Source organism: Rhamphochromis longiceps, linkage group LG22 (genome assembly GCF_057381845.1).
Source record: "Rhamphochromis longiceps isolate RC_006_pf linkage group LG22, R_longiceps_female_GT1.1, whole genome shotgun sequence".
Lineage (NCBI taxonomy): Eukaryota > Metazoa > Chordata > Actinopteri > Cichliformes > Cichlidae > Rhamphochromis > Rhamphochromis longiceps.
Genome location: NC_140577.1, coordinates 33233883 through 33250699, shown reverse-complemented (window position 1 = coordinate 33250699; position 16817 = coordinate 33233883). Strand labels below are relative to the sequence as shown.

At 39.5% G+C, this 16817-nt stretch overlaps 1 protein-coding gene across 1 annotated transcript; it reads left to right on the top strand.

Annotated features, from left to right (window-relative positions):
• Window positions 1-3948: 3948 nt before the first annotated feature.
• Window positions 3949-14846, top strand: tspan13b (tetraspanin 13b). Its single transcript, XM_085396221.1, has 7 exons — window positions 3949-3970; window positions 5207-5406; window positions 7116-7283; window positions 9557-9637; window positions 10569-10682; window positions 11707-11817; window positions 14138-14846. Exons 2-7 carry the CDS (start codon window positions 5344-5346, stop codon window positions 14210-14212), a joined length of 612 nt encoding a protein of 203 aa, XP_085252347.1. The 5' UTR covers window positions 3949-3970; window positions 5207-5343; the 3' UTR covers window positions 14213-14846.
• The last annotated feature ends 1971 nt before the right edge of the window (window positions 14847-16817 follow it).

Genomic DNA, 16817 nt, shown 5'->3' with positions numbered 1-16817 from the left:
ATCTTTTATACTTTTCTTCAGCCCAGAGTAAGTGTGAAATCCAAGAGAGGGTAGTGGGGTCCTTGACAGCAGCCATGCTTGCTGCTTGTGTCTATGAGAACTGTGACAGGGGTTAGTGTATTCCCATGGGAGCAGAGGCATGGAAAATGAAGACAATGCAGCAGGGAATACAGAGCTCTAAAGAAACTGAGTAAACTGAACAGGCATGAGAAAGTGGGGTCTCTTCTTAGTCCAAGTAACACTTTGACACAGTGTTTTTTTAAATAGTCTAGAGCATCATTTACATTTAGCTAATGGACTGCAAGTACAGCACCACAGACGTTTGGTAAAACTGTCCTCAGTCATTTTCTATCAAGAACCAAAAACCCATTGAAATCAAGTACAACAGGATTTAACAACAAAATGAACTAAGTGAGACATTAATGAAGCACCTCTCTCATCCTGGGAAAAGGACTTTGGATATTTGTCAACCAGTGAGGACCAGTCTTGATGCTACTGAACAGTCCGCTATTACTTTAGAACAGAGGTGGGCAATTCCGGTGTCCCTGCAGGTTTTAGATGCGTCCTTGAACCAACACAGCTGATTTAAATGGCTAAATTAGCTCCTGCAGTTCTCCAGAGGGCTGGTAACGAACTAATCATGTGATTCAGGTGTGTGAGATCTAAAACCTGCAGGACACCGGCCCTCGGGGCCTGGAATTGCCCACCCCTTCTTTAGGACATGAAGAAATATGCAGGAAATCCAAATATAAAATCTACAAATAAGTAGTTGTGTACCATAAGTTGGAATGGTGCCATATTTCCGCTGTAGCCAGCAGGCACAAAATAGACACAGAGTTGCTGCTAAAGGGAGATAATCAGCAACAGTAAGAAGAAGACTTTAACGTGAGTTTCAAACTCCTACATTTTTCGCCCCCGTGTCACAAGAGCACTACAGAGTTCTTTATTTCTTTGCTTTGGACTTTGAATACATCATTCTAACACATGAATATGCTTTAATCTAAACAATTCCAGTGTAGTTGTGACTGTATGTTTAGGGTCAGTGTCCTGCTGGAAGGTCAACCTCTAGTGTCTCTTTAGTGTCTTTTCTCACTGCCCCTCTTCCCCTCTGTTTTTCTTGAACTTCTCCTGTCTTACTTTCTTATCCCCCAGTCATGTATGTTGTGTTTGTAATAACTTCAAACTTAATAAAATAAAATAAATAAATAATGATAATAATATTTTTTTTTAAAGAAGGTGAACCTCTACTCCAGCCTCAAGTCACAGTATCTAACACGTTTATTGTAGTTAGCTCCACATGACTTTCTGTGTTGCTTGCTGCGCACACTGCAGTTATAGAAATGTTAAATATAAATGTAGAGCCGTTACACGTCAGATTAGTTCACACAATGTTGATTTAGCCTATCAGCACCAGATAAATCTGTCTGTAGTTCACATAAGGAGATTTTAAATCCTGAGAGTGCTTTTTCACTTTGAGACACTAACATTTGATTAGAACCAGCATCGACATGGTTAGGCAAGATTGTAACATCATAACATTACATTTCAGTACAGAATTTTGATTGTTGCACAAATGGCTTCTAAAATGATATTTAGGAGTGGTGCTCAAGAAAAAAGGAAATCGGACATAGATGAGTCGTCGCTGCACTCTTGGGGTAATTTTGGTCAGCCGGTTACTCCTGGGAATGTTCACCACTGTTCCTTGTTTTCACTATTTGTGGATAATGGCCTTCTAACCTTTTCCAGACTGAGCGATCTCAATTACTTTGTTTCTCATTTGTTCCTGATGTTCCTTGGATCACGATGTGATGTCTGGCTTTAGAGGATATTTTGGTCTATTCCACTTTGTCAGGCAAGACACAAGTTTTCCAGCAATGAGTAGTTTGGATTTGGAGCACATGTGCAATGGCAGAAAACCAATCTCAGTGTGCTAACTAAACGGAAGCTCATACAGAAGCCAGAGGGAAACATTTGCGGTACAATAAATTAGGGTTCTTTAACCCTAGAACTAACTTGCTTCAGCACTGGACAGCTATGCCTAGTGTGAGTAGGTAGAGTGGGCTCCCACTCTTGACATTTTTGGCAAAATGTCTCTTTTTATGTAAGAGACACTATCAAAGGGGATTTTCAGGGTTTTTTGGAAAGATGTCTTATCCTACATCAGGATAACAACATAAACTCTTCTATATTTGTAATTAATTGAATTCTTTTATGGGCCAAATGTCATATTCCCAAATGTTCTGAACAGAAAACCGCACTTCCTTACTTTCATGATGGAATTCCATAACTATCACTTATGACATTATCAGACTTTCCTCTAATCATAAAGCAGTTAGGACATTATTGTTATTCTCTCAATAAAATATTCAAAACTGCTTAAAACAAAAGGAAGAAGAAGAAGAAAATAAATTGTGGTTGCTTTTTTAATTTTCTTTCTTGCCTCCCTGACACATCTAGATTTCCTTCTTCTGTTCTCAAGTTCTGAAACGATTTTCTACAGTATATGTTTTATGTCATCTTTGTTCTGCTAAGGTAGCTACCGCTCTTGTACTTTGTTCTTTTGTTAAAGTTTTAAAAAAAGAAGAAGGATGCAGCCCCTGGACACAGCTAATAACACCACTCTGTGTTGTAACAGAAACAGCAAGTGATACCAGAAAAAGCCAACATCAAGTGAGAGCGCCACCCAAAGGAGTATGAGTGTTTAGGAATGTTATCATGACCTCTGTACATATGACATATTTCAGGACATTTAGTAGCAAGTGAGCATAACTGTCTTTGGTTTTTGGCAATGCACTCCGTCCTGCGTGTATACTGCTTTCCCTCTACACATTGTAACTGCAATCCTTTAAGAGTGGATTTAACAGAGACATTTTCACTTGTCACCACCATTCTGTAAGAATTTATTTAATATCATGCTTCTTAAGGATGATTTTATCTTAAAAACATAAAACAAAGAGGGAAACAAAAGGATTTCTGGGCTTAAAGGCCAACATTTGAAAGGTGGGGGAAAAGAAAAACTAAGAAAAATAGACAGTAGAACAATGTTGCTGGTTCTGCTGCACTATTTGGATGGTTGGGTCAGAATTTGGCATTAAACAATATGAAAGTAGAGGATACATCCTCCCTTTAATCAATGGTTCACGCTTGTGTTGGTGGTGTAATGGTGTGGGTGGCCCTTAGTACAAACTAGGCATTGTTTAAATGCCACAGTATATTTGAGTATTATTGTTGACTGTGTCTGTCCCTTTACACCCACTGTGTACCCACGGGGTGGCTCAGGAGGTAGTGCAGGCATAGTCATCTGCTAATCTGTGGTTTAATCGCTGACTGCCTCAGATACTGAACCCCAAATAGACTTTGGTCAACAGGCTTTACAAAGGGGTTACATATAAAATGTTAAAATTACATCTTTTTCAACTATCTTTACAACTCTGCCTTATTGTACTTACATTACAACCAAATCCATCCTTTTTGTCCACTTAAAACATGTTTACAGAACTATTGTTAGATTTCTTGCAATATTTGCTGTCTTCTTGGCCAGATTACTCTAAAAAACACATTTTTAATGTCATCAAGCTTTTTTAACTGCATAAATAGAGGACATATAAAAGTCACTCCCCAAAACCGACGGCTTCTACGCTGTTACAGGGATGTTGTTTGTGGCTCACGATGACTTTTTCATTCACGAGGGACACATTTGACATATGTTTCACATATTATAGACCAACAAGTTATGTATAGCAGTTTAAATCCGAGCAGACGATCACTTTTTGGCACGACACCGGCGCTATCACGATGTACTTGCCCGGTGAGGTTTTCAGCGAGTCATTTGAGTTTGACTGGTCCTGCAGCGCCATCTGATGGTCATATAAGTTTATGATCGCTGAGTGGCTGCTCGGGCCACCTGCGCAGAAGAAGTGCGGAACGACTAGAACCACGTATCATGTGTCTGCGAGTGTTACATTCTGAGGTGATGAGATCTGACTTTAGTCTTATAATATCTAATAGGACAGTTTGTCAGCTGCTGCTCGCCGGTCAGCAGATGATCTTGTTACTGGCATTACTCGTATGTATTTTCACTTTCTCCCGTTGTTGTCCTGCCGGAACGCTGTGTGTGTTTGGCGTGCGTGCATTTGACGGCTCAGTGTGACCCAGCAACGCTTGTGCTGTTTTCAAGCGAAGCGTCGTTGGTGAATTATGAAGCTAAATGGCTCCTGACAACAATCTTTCTGGAATATTTTGAGAGGAAATTGCAGGACTTCTCTTTAGCCAATCGGTGGATCGGATATCCTGCCCCCCGTCCCTTACTGAGTCACATGTGGACTAGGAGTCAAGTTTTTAAAAAAAACATAAGACTACACGCAAACTGGAATTTTAATCCTTCATAATAAAAGCATGGCATTTCAGCCTGGAATTAACAGACCACGTGCATCCTTATTATACGATTAACACACAACTGATTGTAACTAGAGACGTTGTTACATGATGTTTATACCCCAGATGAAGATACTTCAGGCGTCCATCAAAGGTTTACAGTGTTTTGTAGGTGAGGCTGGACACTGAGAAAAGAGATAAGGATTTGGCTCCCCATTGGTTAGGGAGAGAGCTCGAGTTGTAAAGGGTGCAGCAGGTTAAGACAGATTGAACTGTACCAACTGTGAAGTGAAGACTGTGTTGAGAAGATGGAAGGAGTACTTTAAGGACCTGATGAATGTGCACTGAAGAAAATCTGAATCAGAGAATCAAAGAGACTTTATTAATACCAGAGCATGCATACAACAAACGTGTTGAAACAGAGGCATAGATAGATAAATATTAAGATAAATATAGGTAGAGATACATATAGAGATACAGGTATAAATATAATACAAAAGGACACAAATATGTGTGCAAATATATGTCATGGTGTAACACTGAAGGCAGGAGGCAAAGAGGAGAACCACAGAGATGATTGGTGGATGTAGTGAAGGAGAAGATGCAGAGGGTTGGTGTGACGGAGGAGGATGCTGGGGACATTTTCAGATGAAGGTAGATGATCCGCTGTGGTGAAGAAGAAGTTAGATTGTAGGCTGCATCCCAATTTCCCTCAAAATACCGATGTCTATCTATCTCACGGTCGGTGTTTATGTGACTTTATTTTGAAGGGTCGATATGTGACTTCCTCTGCACTCAGGTGTTGGTTGTAAGCCTCTTTTTTTCCTCGCAGGTTGGACCGATCATCTATTGCTGCGGACTAGCGGAATAAGTAGCTCAGTGGGTCTTTGTCCGGGTTTTATTTCTTGTGTCGAGATATTTATGTAAACATCAGTTTCAAGGATTTATTGTGTTTATTTGCTGGTGAACATGGGCTGCGCTGGATTTACCTGCTCCAAGCACTCCCTGTGTGCGCTCAACATCCTCTATGTTGTGAGTATCCACATCACAGCTTACCATATGGATAATTAAAGTGCCGTGTTCATCAATACAGATAGCATTTTATCACCCTCAGAGTGTGTAAATGGAGTGTAGGACACGTCCACTTTTACAAAATCCACTGATGAGGTCAGACGCTGCTCTAATCAATTATTCACTGTGGTAGGTAGGATCAGGTGGCCGCTCCATCCATCGGATGAACCGAATAAGAGACGAGGAGTTTAGAAAAGCGCCCGATTTTCCTTTTAAAATGGGAGGATCTACAGTTTCCACCTTTAACTGTGCGCTTGTTTTTTGGGGCGGGGGGTTGTCACTTTAGAGGTCGCCCTTACTGTGGAAGCCTTTCCTGCAGGCTTTGATAGCTCTTATCATGTCTGCTTTGGATTAAGGTGTGTATCTGACGCTTAGCTACACACTGGACCTGGAGCCTTGCAGTCCTTTAAAGAAGGCGCTCCATAGCACCCTTGGTTCTGTAAGGGTGCAGGAGGTACTAATGATTTCACAGTGAGGTAATCTGCCGTATCTGACACTGCAACTTTCGTATTATATCATCGTATCAGTCTGACATGTTGGCCTTTGCTTCTTGTTTAATCTCTCTTTATGTAAGTGTAGTACAAAATTGTTGCTTATCATGTAAAAGTCGAGAGGATAAGATATGCACATGCAGTTCAGCTCACATTTAAAAAAGAAGACGAAAATGCTCTTATTATCACTCTTTTTTTAAAGTAATAAAGAAGCAACATGTATCCATTCCCACAACTAGTGCTTAAAGCCATCCAGCAGCGCAAAATTTGTGAATGTTTTTTGTGACAAAGAAGTATCTGTTCCAATCACTCTATCAGAGAAAAATCAGTTTTATAATTTTATAATAATATGCTGATTCTAGCCCCCTAACTTCTTGTACGATGACAAGTCAAGTCATCCCAGCAAAATGTCCCTAAAACATAACAATGCTACTGGATTTGCTCACACAATCACATCAAGGATTGATATTTTTCCTCATCCACATAAATCGTTCTATGCTACTGACTGAATATTTTTACTTTTTAAAATTAGTTACCATGTGCATGTGATGAAGGAAGACGCACATTTAAACTATTCTGAACTTGATTTATGCTACACTGCTGACACCGTGTGTCACCACTTCAGACAAAGATTCCTTGGCTGCTGGTTCATGAGCCACTCAGATTGTTTGTGGTCAAAGTCAATGCAGACAGCACATGCTGGACAATACAATAAAGTTCTCTTATAACCTAAAGCAGAATTTCAATAATTAACCCACGTGTGATAGTGTGGATACTTATATGGCTGATTTTTGTTTTTTAAGCTGCCTGCTGCAGTTGATTTCACATGTTCAATTTAGCCGATGTGGAAGTAGCTATATTCAATCCACTTATCCAAATAAGACCTATCACAGCTGCCATAGTGCAGGGTGCACCCAGATTGCCAGTCTGTAGCAGAGCTAACACCATTCAACCTCACATTCACATCTATGGGCAATTTAGAATCAGCAATTAACCAAACCTGTGTAACTGCATGTTTTTGGACTGTGGGAGGAAGCATGTAAAGAAACCATGTAGACATGGGGAGAACATGCAAACTCCTTACAGAACAGCCCTGGCCAGCTGATAGAATAAAAAATGATGTTTAACTTTTTGCACAAAGTGTCATTTCCACACTCAGCCAGTATGTCTGTCCTGCAGATGGTCAGTCTCCTGATGATTGGCATCGCAGCATGGGGAAAGTGGTTTGGTCTGGTCTCCAGTTTCCAGGTGGTGGGAGGCATCATTGGTGTGGGTGTCTTTCTCTTCTTTGTGGCTCTGGCTGGCCTCATTGGGGCAATGAAGCATCACCAAGTCCTGCTCTTCTTTGTATCCTTCACAAACTCATCCTATGACTGTTCTTTCTGTACTTTCATTCACAACTTATATAAAATGTCATTCAGTAATACAAATTCAATCCTTTTTCTACATATATAGTTCCAGTAGTGCCAGTTCACGGCAACAGTCATCTCAAGATGCTTGAAGATAATGTAAGGTAAAGACTAGAGCAGGGCGATATGGCCAAAAATATTTATCACGATATATATTTGAAAATTTGCGATAACGATATAACCGACGATATAATTGATGCGAGACAAAATACAACTCCACAACATTACTAGTGCAAAAAGACAACCTTCCATTTATTTTCACTTAAACAAGAAGCTGGTTTTTATGTACATTAAAGCTTTATAAAAATGTAACAGTGCAAATGCAAATTCCTTGCTGAAAGTTTAACCAAAAGGCATTTCCAGTAGAAATGGGCTGACATATCCTGAGCATAACCATGTATAATATCCACTGAAGTTAAAAAGAGGTGCTTTGCAACATTAAACTGCAGTGTGCAGTATGTATTTTTCGGACCATAAGGTGCACGGGATTATAAGGCACATTAAGCGAAACAAAGCAGTCAGATAAATCAAACTTTATTAAACTCATTCTTCTTGCTTCCTCCACTTCTGTACCATTGATTCATTAATGTTGAATTCTCTGGCAGCTGCTCTATTCCCATGTTGTTGCAGTCTATTAATGACTAACCTCGTATTGTGGATGGATTATCTCAGTTGTTCTCCTGACTGAAGTTTGGTCCGTTTACAACATCCTGCCATGCGATTGCATTTGTCTCTAACCATGAAGAACCTTCACGTTAACTTTTATAAGTGGAAAAGTGTTAGTGTTCGTCCTCCAGCTTCACTGTTTATGTTATGCTAACATAGCTGTGTCGCTAGCGATCACGTAGCACATCATTATATACCAGCTAGCCCAACTTCAGTAACCCTACAAACGTCACTGCTGTTTAGTTTCCTGTCTTCATTTATGTTGGAAGTGATAGCAGAACTGTACGTTTGATTTTTTTCAGAAATCTCTCAGTCAGAACATGCTATATCATGCTTAGGTAACTAGCGAAACTAGCGAGCTAACTTCCGCTAGCTTCCTGCTAACGTCTAACTCCGTTAAATGTAATAACTTTAGTTTTCATGGATGCCTGGAAGTTAAACTTCATAGTTACACCTGGTAAAGCAGCAATGCTGATCGTTTTATTAAAGATGAAAGAATTTAGACAGTTTTTAACTCTAAGTGATGCTGCAGTGTTGTTTGACCTGAAGCATACGGAGTTTAGGACCCAGATTACTCCCAGATTTAAGAGCATCTTAGTCCGACAAATACGACAATAACAACGGCCGCTTGCATGTTCTGCAAAAAAATGTGCTTTGTCGTGTATCTGACGGACAAACACCAAACCAGTTCCACATCACTGAAGTTGCACCATTTTTACAAACCAATTCTGGTTCATCTGTTTCACTCAACAATCGGCCATGTGCGTATGAAAACAAAGGCACTGCGCATGCGCGTTTTACTCCCATTCTATCGCGATATTTCATTTTCCTATCGTTGCCTAACATTATACCGGTATTACCGTGAACGGTATAATATGGCCCAGCCCTTTTAAAGACCTACAATAAAGGGAGGACCCCAACAATCAAACAATCCCGTTTAACCAAGCTCTTGGTGACAGGAGACCTCCAGCAGAACCTGGTCGGGGGCATGTTGGTGGGGTGCATAAAGAAACAACGACAAAATAGAAACTGTGTATAATAATATTGTTGGTTTGTCTTCTGTGGTCGTTGTTTTGTGGTATCATTGAATTTGTGCTAATTTAAAAAATCTAAAAATAATTCTGTAATATTTAGATTCAGATGTTTAATTAGTTGCTAAGTGACCAGAACTTCCCAGAATAAAAGAAAAGAACATTTACAGTTAAAATGTTTAGAGCTGTCTTTGTTGGTGCCGAGCATCTTTGTCCTGTTTCTGACCAGCACACTGTTGTTTATCTCCTACAATATGCTGTCTTAACATTACTGTTTTGGAAAATTCATTACATATTAATGTATTTATGTGGAAGAAGATACCGAGCTGGACTGTATTTCACAGACAACCTTGCACACAGACTCTATTTTCTTACTATTAGCAGATATGTTTCTATAAATGAGCTCTTCCAACTGCTTATGTAGTGCTTCAGTAACACTGACTATCAGCAGTATTATGCATGTCCAATGTCTGCAATGTGTCCACTGTTGTTGTTCTTTGACAGTGAAGCTCAGTACATGATCATCCTGTTCATGGTATTTATTGTACAGTTTTCTGTTTCCAGCGCTTGTCTGGCTGTCAACAGAGAGCAACAGGTACGAGCTTTGGTTTCTCCACAGAGTGCCGAGCAGCACAAATGATAACTATGCAGCTTGCTCTCTGTTGCACATTAATTTGTTATTACTTGACTTTATATCCAGTACAGTTAGACAACTCACATTTTAAAAAGTTTCATCAGAGCTGTTGAGCAAACATCCATACAGGTGGATGCAGGGAAGGTGGAGGCCTTGAACAAGCAGGCAGCAGTGTCAGACAGTACCGTCTCGTTCTTCCACCTGATAGTTTGAGACAAAACTCTCCTTGCAGCTTTGTGAAAACCCCACATATGATATATCGTTTTGTGCAGCTTGTTTGGGAATAGAGTGCTGTGACGTTTGGTAGCAATTTGTTGCACAGTTTTTGCAAAATTCCTAAAAAACCTACAGAATTTTCGCCTATTCGTTTGAATGGGAACGCGTCCAAAAAAGAAAGAAAGTGTGTGTAATAGGAGGAAGAAATCAAATTATATTATATAAAAGAAATTTAAATAAGTGTAAATTGTGGTTAGTAAACACTAATAATATTACTTCAATGGGAATCATATTTTATAGATATTATCAGTAAATAACACATAAAAAGTGAAAGTAGATTTTACCTAAAACCTGCCTCTCCAAAAGTAGCTAACGCACAGCTTAAATGAAGGTCGTATCTTTTTTCTCTGGAAGTTTTGTTTCAGCATGACATTTTTTGGCCACTACATTTTAATATAAGTGGAGATACTATAAGGATTATTACTGATAAATAAAAAAAATAAAAGCTTAAATATAAAAGTGAACCAGTGTGGCTTCTGTGATTAAAACTCTAAGCTTGTCAGGCTGCACAGACTATGTGCTCATTAAGTCATTTAAGCAGAACCTCTTAATGTGAAAATACTGACAGATGATGACAGATGTAGTGCTTCATGTTCCTTCTAACACTGTGCTCAAGGATCACCTGCTGGAGGTGGGCTGGAACAACTCTGAGAGCACCCAGAGAGATGTGGAGAAGAGCCTCAACTGCTGTGGCTTCAAACACGTCGACCCTAACAGCATGTGTGATGCTGTGAGTTTGGATCCAGTCTTTTCCAAGTGTTTCCTGTTCCCCGTTACATGTCACATATCTCAGTATGTGCGAAGAGGCTGATGATGGTTCTGTTTTTTTAATGTACAATAAAATTGAACACATCACAAATTTTCAAGTAAATATATTTCTAAAGTTTAGGTTGAAAGAAATTCTCACCATGTGTTGATAACAACCCACCCACTTCACACATGCAATGAAATCAAACCATAGACACATAAATTGTGTGATTACATTATGTGTGATAATAAAAAACTTTGTTGAAAAAATGAAGAAAGGGAGGTGCAAATAGGGTTCAGGCCCAGCTGATGGTCGATTTAAAGGGGTCTCAAAAAACATGATGGGTAAAACCAGTGAGCTCTCACAAGACCCTTGGAACTTTATTGTTGCAAAAATGTTGCTGGCACTGGCTCAGAGGAATATTACTGAAGATCCCAGTGAGCACCATTGGGACCATAATCCAGAAGTGGAAAGAACATCGTTTTATGATAAACTGACAACGACCACAACCTTGCTCCTTGCAAGGTTTCAGACAGAGGAGTGAAAAGAATTATCAAAGTTGTCCAAGAGCCAAGGAACAGTTGTGGATAATGCGATTGTTTTGCCCCATTAGCTCCAGGTGTTGTACCGTCCACGGGAGCGCGTAGCTGCTTAAAGCTGTAGCGCCCAGATTACTTACAGCTACTTCCGTGCAAGCGGTAACCTGAACACAGCTTCAATCATCTGTTTGTTGAAAAATGGTAACGCGAGCGCACCACATTTTCTTGTTAGTAACGGTAACGGCGTTGTAATGATAGGAATAGTAATTAGTTAGATTACTCATTACTGAAAAAAGTAACGCCGTTAGCAACGCCGTTACTTGTAACGCCGTTATTCCCATCACTGGTTGAGAGTGAGCTCCCTTGGTCTTGTTTGAAAAGTAACAGCAGTAAAGTTAATTTGAAATAATGACTCTACTGTCAGAAGCATTGGTGCGATTTTTAAACATGTGCTGTGTCTCTTGCAGGCTTGTTTCCCCAACAGCTTCTGTTCGCCTTGTGCAGACCAGATTAAGGAACATGCTGGAGATATTCTCCGATTTGTAGGAGGAATTGGCCTCTTTTTCAGCTTCACTGAGGTGAGCCATTACAGCCCAGACATGCCCTGTGTTTCAGTAACATACCGACGATTTGTCACGTCCCAAGATGAAAGGTACCATTCCGCGTCCTTATGAGACGCTTCGGAATCTCAATTGAATCCAATAGAATGCCGGTCGTGGCAATAACACACGCTCAGAGCAGAAGCTCCAGCCGTCCATTCCAACCCTAACCTTAACCATTACCTTAACCCTAACCTTAACCATTACCTTAACCATTACCTTAACCATAACGTTGGCCCTATCAGATGGTGTTTTCCAAAGTGATTCATGATCAGAACATAAAACACATTTATATGTATAGATTAATTCCAAACGGCTCTCATACCTCCCAACGCGTAACATACCGCCGATTTGTCACATGGCGTCGGTATGTTGGTATGAGAGCGTGCTGATATTTCAGACCGGTAACAGTGCCTACAGCAGGCTGCCTACATGTGCCCCATGGTACCACCACCAACTTGTATGGAATACAAACCAGAAACTCAAATTATATTAAAAGTTAGTCTGTTGTAGAAAATGTCATTTGGGCTTCCACTTCTGGACTTTCTCTAGTATATCAATAAGATCCTGTTTTAGTTACATTTTACTAAGTGTTTCAGTCTGTCATCTTCTTTCAGCTTCATATTTCATTTTCTGTGATTGAATCTTTTCCACAATAGTCATATTTTTCTGTATGGTGATTCCTATCTTTAAGGTTGGGCGACTGGACGAATATATCGACTATCGACGTAGGCTGAGCCTTTCACCAATCGTTTTTACAAGAGCGATTTATTCATTTATTTGCCCACGAGTAAGTTTGCTAATAATGTTGACTGAAGCTAAGAGAAGCAGCCAATGGAAAAATAATTGGGCTGTTTTGACGGCACCGTCTTCCAGCTGTGAGCAAATGCACCGACCTCAGAGTGCGCCCAAATGTAGCGATTCATTTATTCAAACTCATAACAGAAAGCAAGGCAGAAGCCCATGTTCAGAAAAAATAAAAACATTTGATTTAAATGGGAAACAAAGAGAAAGTGGCTTCTTTTTCCACTATAACCGTGTTTACAAGCTGTTCCAGTGTTTATCCGTCGCACACACTCACCCAAACAATAAATGCAAGCTCAAACAAAAACTACGTTAAAAATCAAAATGTCTCTTCCAGCGAACATTAAAAAAATCTCCATCGTAAAGTTAAGTGTTCTTTGTAATTTAGCGCATCTCAAATAAATACATTTGAAAAAAATCCAAAAGTAGCTACTGAAACAAACAAGAAAAGAAGGTAAAATATTCCCTCAAACAAAACTTATAAATTCTAAATATGCAAATCAGTCCGTGCATGATTGCATTGCTCCACCCATCAGAAATTCTGCACCTGCGCAAAGATATCGTCGGTTATTGGACTGATGATTATCGGTTGGAAGATTTTTACGTATCGCCCAACCTCACTGCGTACAAGTCGTTAGTGTAAAACTCTCAAACCCAGACCTTAAAGCAGATGACTCGTAAGCTGGAGAGGAAATGGCGTGTCGCTACTTTAGAAGATCATCATTTAGCCTCGAGAAATAGTTTGTTGCTCTATTTTAAAAGAGCTCTCTATAAAGCTTATTTTCTTCAATCAGTGATTAAAGGAAATAAGAACAACCCCAGGTTTCTGTTCACTGTAGCCAGGCTGACAAACAGTCAGCTCTGTTAACTACTAATGAGTCATTAGACAGAAAAGGGAATTCAGAAGGATTTGTTTGTAAAAGAGGAACATGGAGGAGGCTTTTTCGCAGGTGATATCATTACATAGCAAACGTTTAATATGGGCTTCACTGTTTCCCTTGTTTGGACCAACAAAGACAGAGGATTCATTTTCAGCATGGAAGGGAAAACAGCTGTTTGTACATTAGTGACGGGAAAGTATTTAAAACATTTGAACAAATAAGAAAATAATTGAAATGACAAAATAATGACTTGGTTAATGTTTTTTCTAAGATGAAGAACGGTGTTGAAGTAGAGTACAAAAAATGTACAGAATATAAAATAATAATAAAATATAATAATAAAGATTAGGCTAACAATACTGTGTAATCAGCATTCACGCTAATAATTAATGAATAAGGTCACATGGATGGAAGCCTGACAGCATTTCGATTGTCAGACCAACTTTGACTCAGACCTCCTTCAGTGAGTTTGTCCAGAAAACATGGCAACATTTCTACATAAATAATTGTGGATTTAAAATAATTCTCATGACGTAGTGTGTTTGAAACAATTCATTACATAGTATTGACTGACATAAGGAAACTTTTAACTTAGTGCTGTGTGTTTGTGTCAGATCTTGGGAGTGTGGCTCACATATTGCTACAGGAACCAGAAGGACCCACGAGCCAACCCTAGTGCTTTCCTGTGAGACAGCCAAAGCTCCACTGACCAACATCCAATCACCTCATCCCCAAACGACCTCTATGGACGTTCTGACTTGTGCATTTTGACTGATCACTGCAGTAAACCTGATGTGTTTCGTTTTCAAGTTATGTGTGAGGAGCGGCGAACATGCTGCCTTCAGCATGACATTCCTGCAAAATACAGATACAGTTAGTACACTGTGAAATAAAAAGAAGGAATGCTGATCTGCTATATAATCCAGAAGTATTTACACACCCTGGCTGAGAGTTAACTCTGAACACTTTTTTGTCATTTTGTTTCTTTTATAAAAACAGTCGATTCCACTGGAAGCAATAATATCACCCACTTCTCTGCACACTGACATTACAGATTCTGATGTTTTACCATGTGTAGAAATGTGAATGTGTGACGAGCGGCTTTGTTTGTAACCTGCAGATGTTTTGCATATTTGAAAGTAAGTGTGTGCCTATGAGTTTTTCTCTGTTTGCTGTGGATTTGCCCTTTTGCATGACTCTGTCCATTAAAATGTGGGCTACTGTATAAAAAACTGCAACTATCTGTAAGCAGTTCCTCTGAGCCTTTGTACTGGAAACCACACTATGATACTAATCTAATAAAAAGAATCAGTGTCTTCATCACATGCTTTCTGTGTCTGATACATAAAATGTATGAAATGTAGACATTAGAAAAGATATTTTCATTTAACATATTGATTAAACTTGTCTTTTGATTTACTATTAGCAAAAAATGGAAAAGCTCTGTTATAGCACTGAAGACCTTCTCTAAGCTCTTCTCTTACCCTTTCTTGTTGTGATGACAAGAGAAACCCGGGGGGGGGGGGGCTTCAATCTCTCTCCGCCCACCTTTTCCACCCACATCAGATGATGAACTGATGAAGCTGCATTTGACAGTATGTGCAGTCCAAACTAGGACAATCACAGGGAATCATGGCTAACTTTAACTTTCATTTTACAGGGACAATTATTTTACATTTATTCATGTTGTAGGCATTATAAACATGATTTTTAAATTGTCATAAATATAGTCTGTTTCAGCACTTACATTCAAACTAATAGATTCTTTTCATATTTGAATACATACCTCACATCTGCCTGCTAGGAGACATATTTATCTCCTTTATAGTCTGTAACTCTACAACAAACTCACCTGGTCAAACAAACGTACAAACATAGCTTCATAGCAATTGTTTTGCTTCTTTCATTCATTCATTGACTGACATATTAATTCTTTGTCCGAGCACCAACCACAACCTGATCAGAATATTAAATGACTCTAATTCCTCCTTTGCCTGTCTGGGTCTAGTTAAATTAGGAGTGGCATGGTTTGCTCCTTCAACTTAACCAAGCCCACGAGTCATTAAATCCCTAAAAAAAGTGGCACCTCCTCAGGGCCTGGGAGTGTTTTTTGTTTGTTTTTTGTTATGGGGGGGTAACCCTCTGAGTCAGCTTCCTCCTATAAGAGGTCAGGAAGGAACAAAATCAGACTTAACAAAAAACATGATAAGCCTGATTGACTCTGTTGAGCCGTACGCAGCGCACACACATACACACACTTACTTTCAAATATGCAAAACATCTGCAGGTTCCTAACATAGCCGGTTCTTTGTAATTGAAAAGACTTGAGACTGGGTTACCCAGCAACACAAAAAAGCTTTCAGTGCTGGCAGTGTGGACCCGCCCACCCAGAATTCAACTTTACTGCATACACAGTCTTCTTGAGTCGATTCCTTACCTGAAACTGTCTGACTGACAGACATCGTGCTGACAGATTGCAGATCAGGCGTCATTATATGATTATTTCTTGTTATCAAACAGAGTAGGCAAATCATGCCAGTCTCTGCATGCTGATTGTCACCAGCACATCACTGAATCAGAGTTGTGACAGAAACATTAACTGACCCCAAATCCACTGATTGAAAGCACCAGCACTTTCCAGTTCACAAGTGCTTAACCTAACACTCACAGACTCCAACTGATGCATTTAGCTTCAGTATCCTGCCAGAGGAAAGTTTGATATGCAGGTTGGAGGAGGCGGGGTTTATACTACCAAGCTTGTGGTTAGCAGACGTGCTCTGCCTCCTTGGCCACGGCTGCCTCTGTGCTGGGTGTTATGGTCAGATATTACCACTTTGGTCTGATTCAACAATCTTATCAGTTGTTCATAAGTGAACTTTGCGTGTTCTTTTCAGAGACAAGAGTCTGTCTCCTGACACGTCTCTAGAAGTACATATTTGTATTTTGTGTTTTTCTGATTGCACTGTCATAAACTTGAACACGCTAAACTCTGGTTAGTGTGCAAACTAAATGCTGGGAAAATTGTGGGCAAAAATGTCTGTAACTATTAAACTTTTAATGCCACGCTTTTATTGATCTACTATAATTAAAGGTGAAAGTCTGCACTTCCATCACATTGTAAAAAACCTCCTATAGTGGTGTAAGAGAAAAATGACCGCACAAATAAACACCTTTTGGCCTTTTGAGATAGATACATATAACAAAGTGGTCATTATGGTCAATACAGGCCGAATGCAGTAAAAACTGCTTTTTTCTAGCCCTCCCACACAGCCTTTAAAAGTTAAACATTTAACA

Bases quoted from the DNA above. Each gene is read 5' to 3' on its own strand.
- tspan13b (XM_085396221.1), top strand. From the start codon at position 5,344: ATGGGCTGCGCTGGATTTACCTGCTCCAAGCACTCCCTGTGTGCGCTC. The intron at 5,407-7,115 runs GTGAGTATCCAC...TCTGTCCTGCAG, and splicing joins CGCTCAACATCCTCTATGTT to ATGGTCAGTCTCCTGATGAT. The intron at 9,638-10,568 runs GTACGAGCTTTG...ACTGTGCTCAAG, and splicing joins CTGTCAACAGAGAGCAACAG to GATCACCTGCTGGAGGTGGG.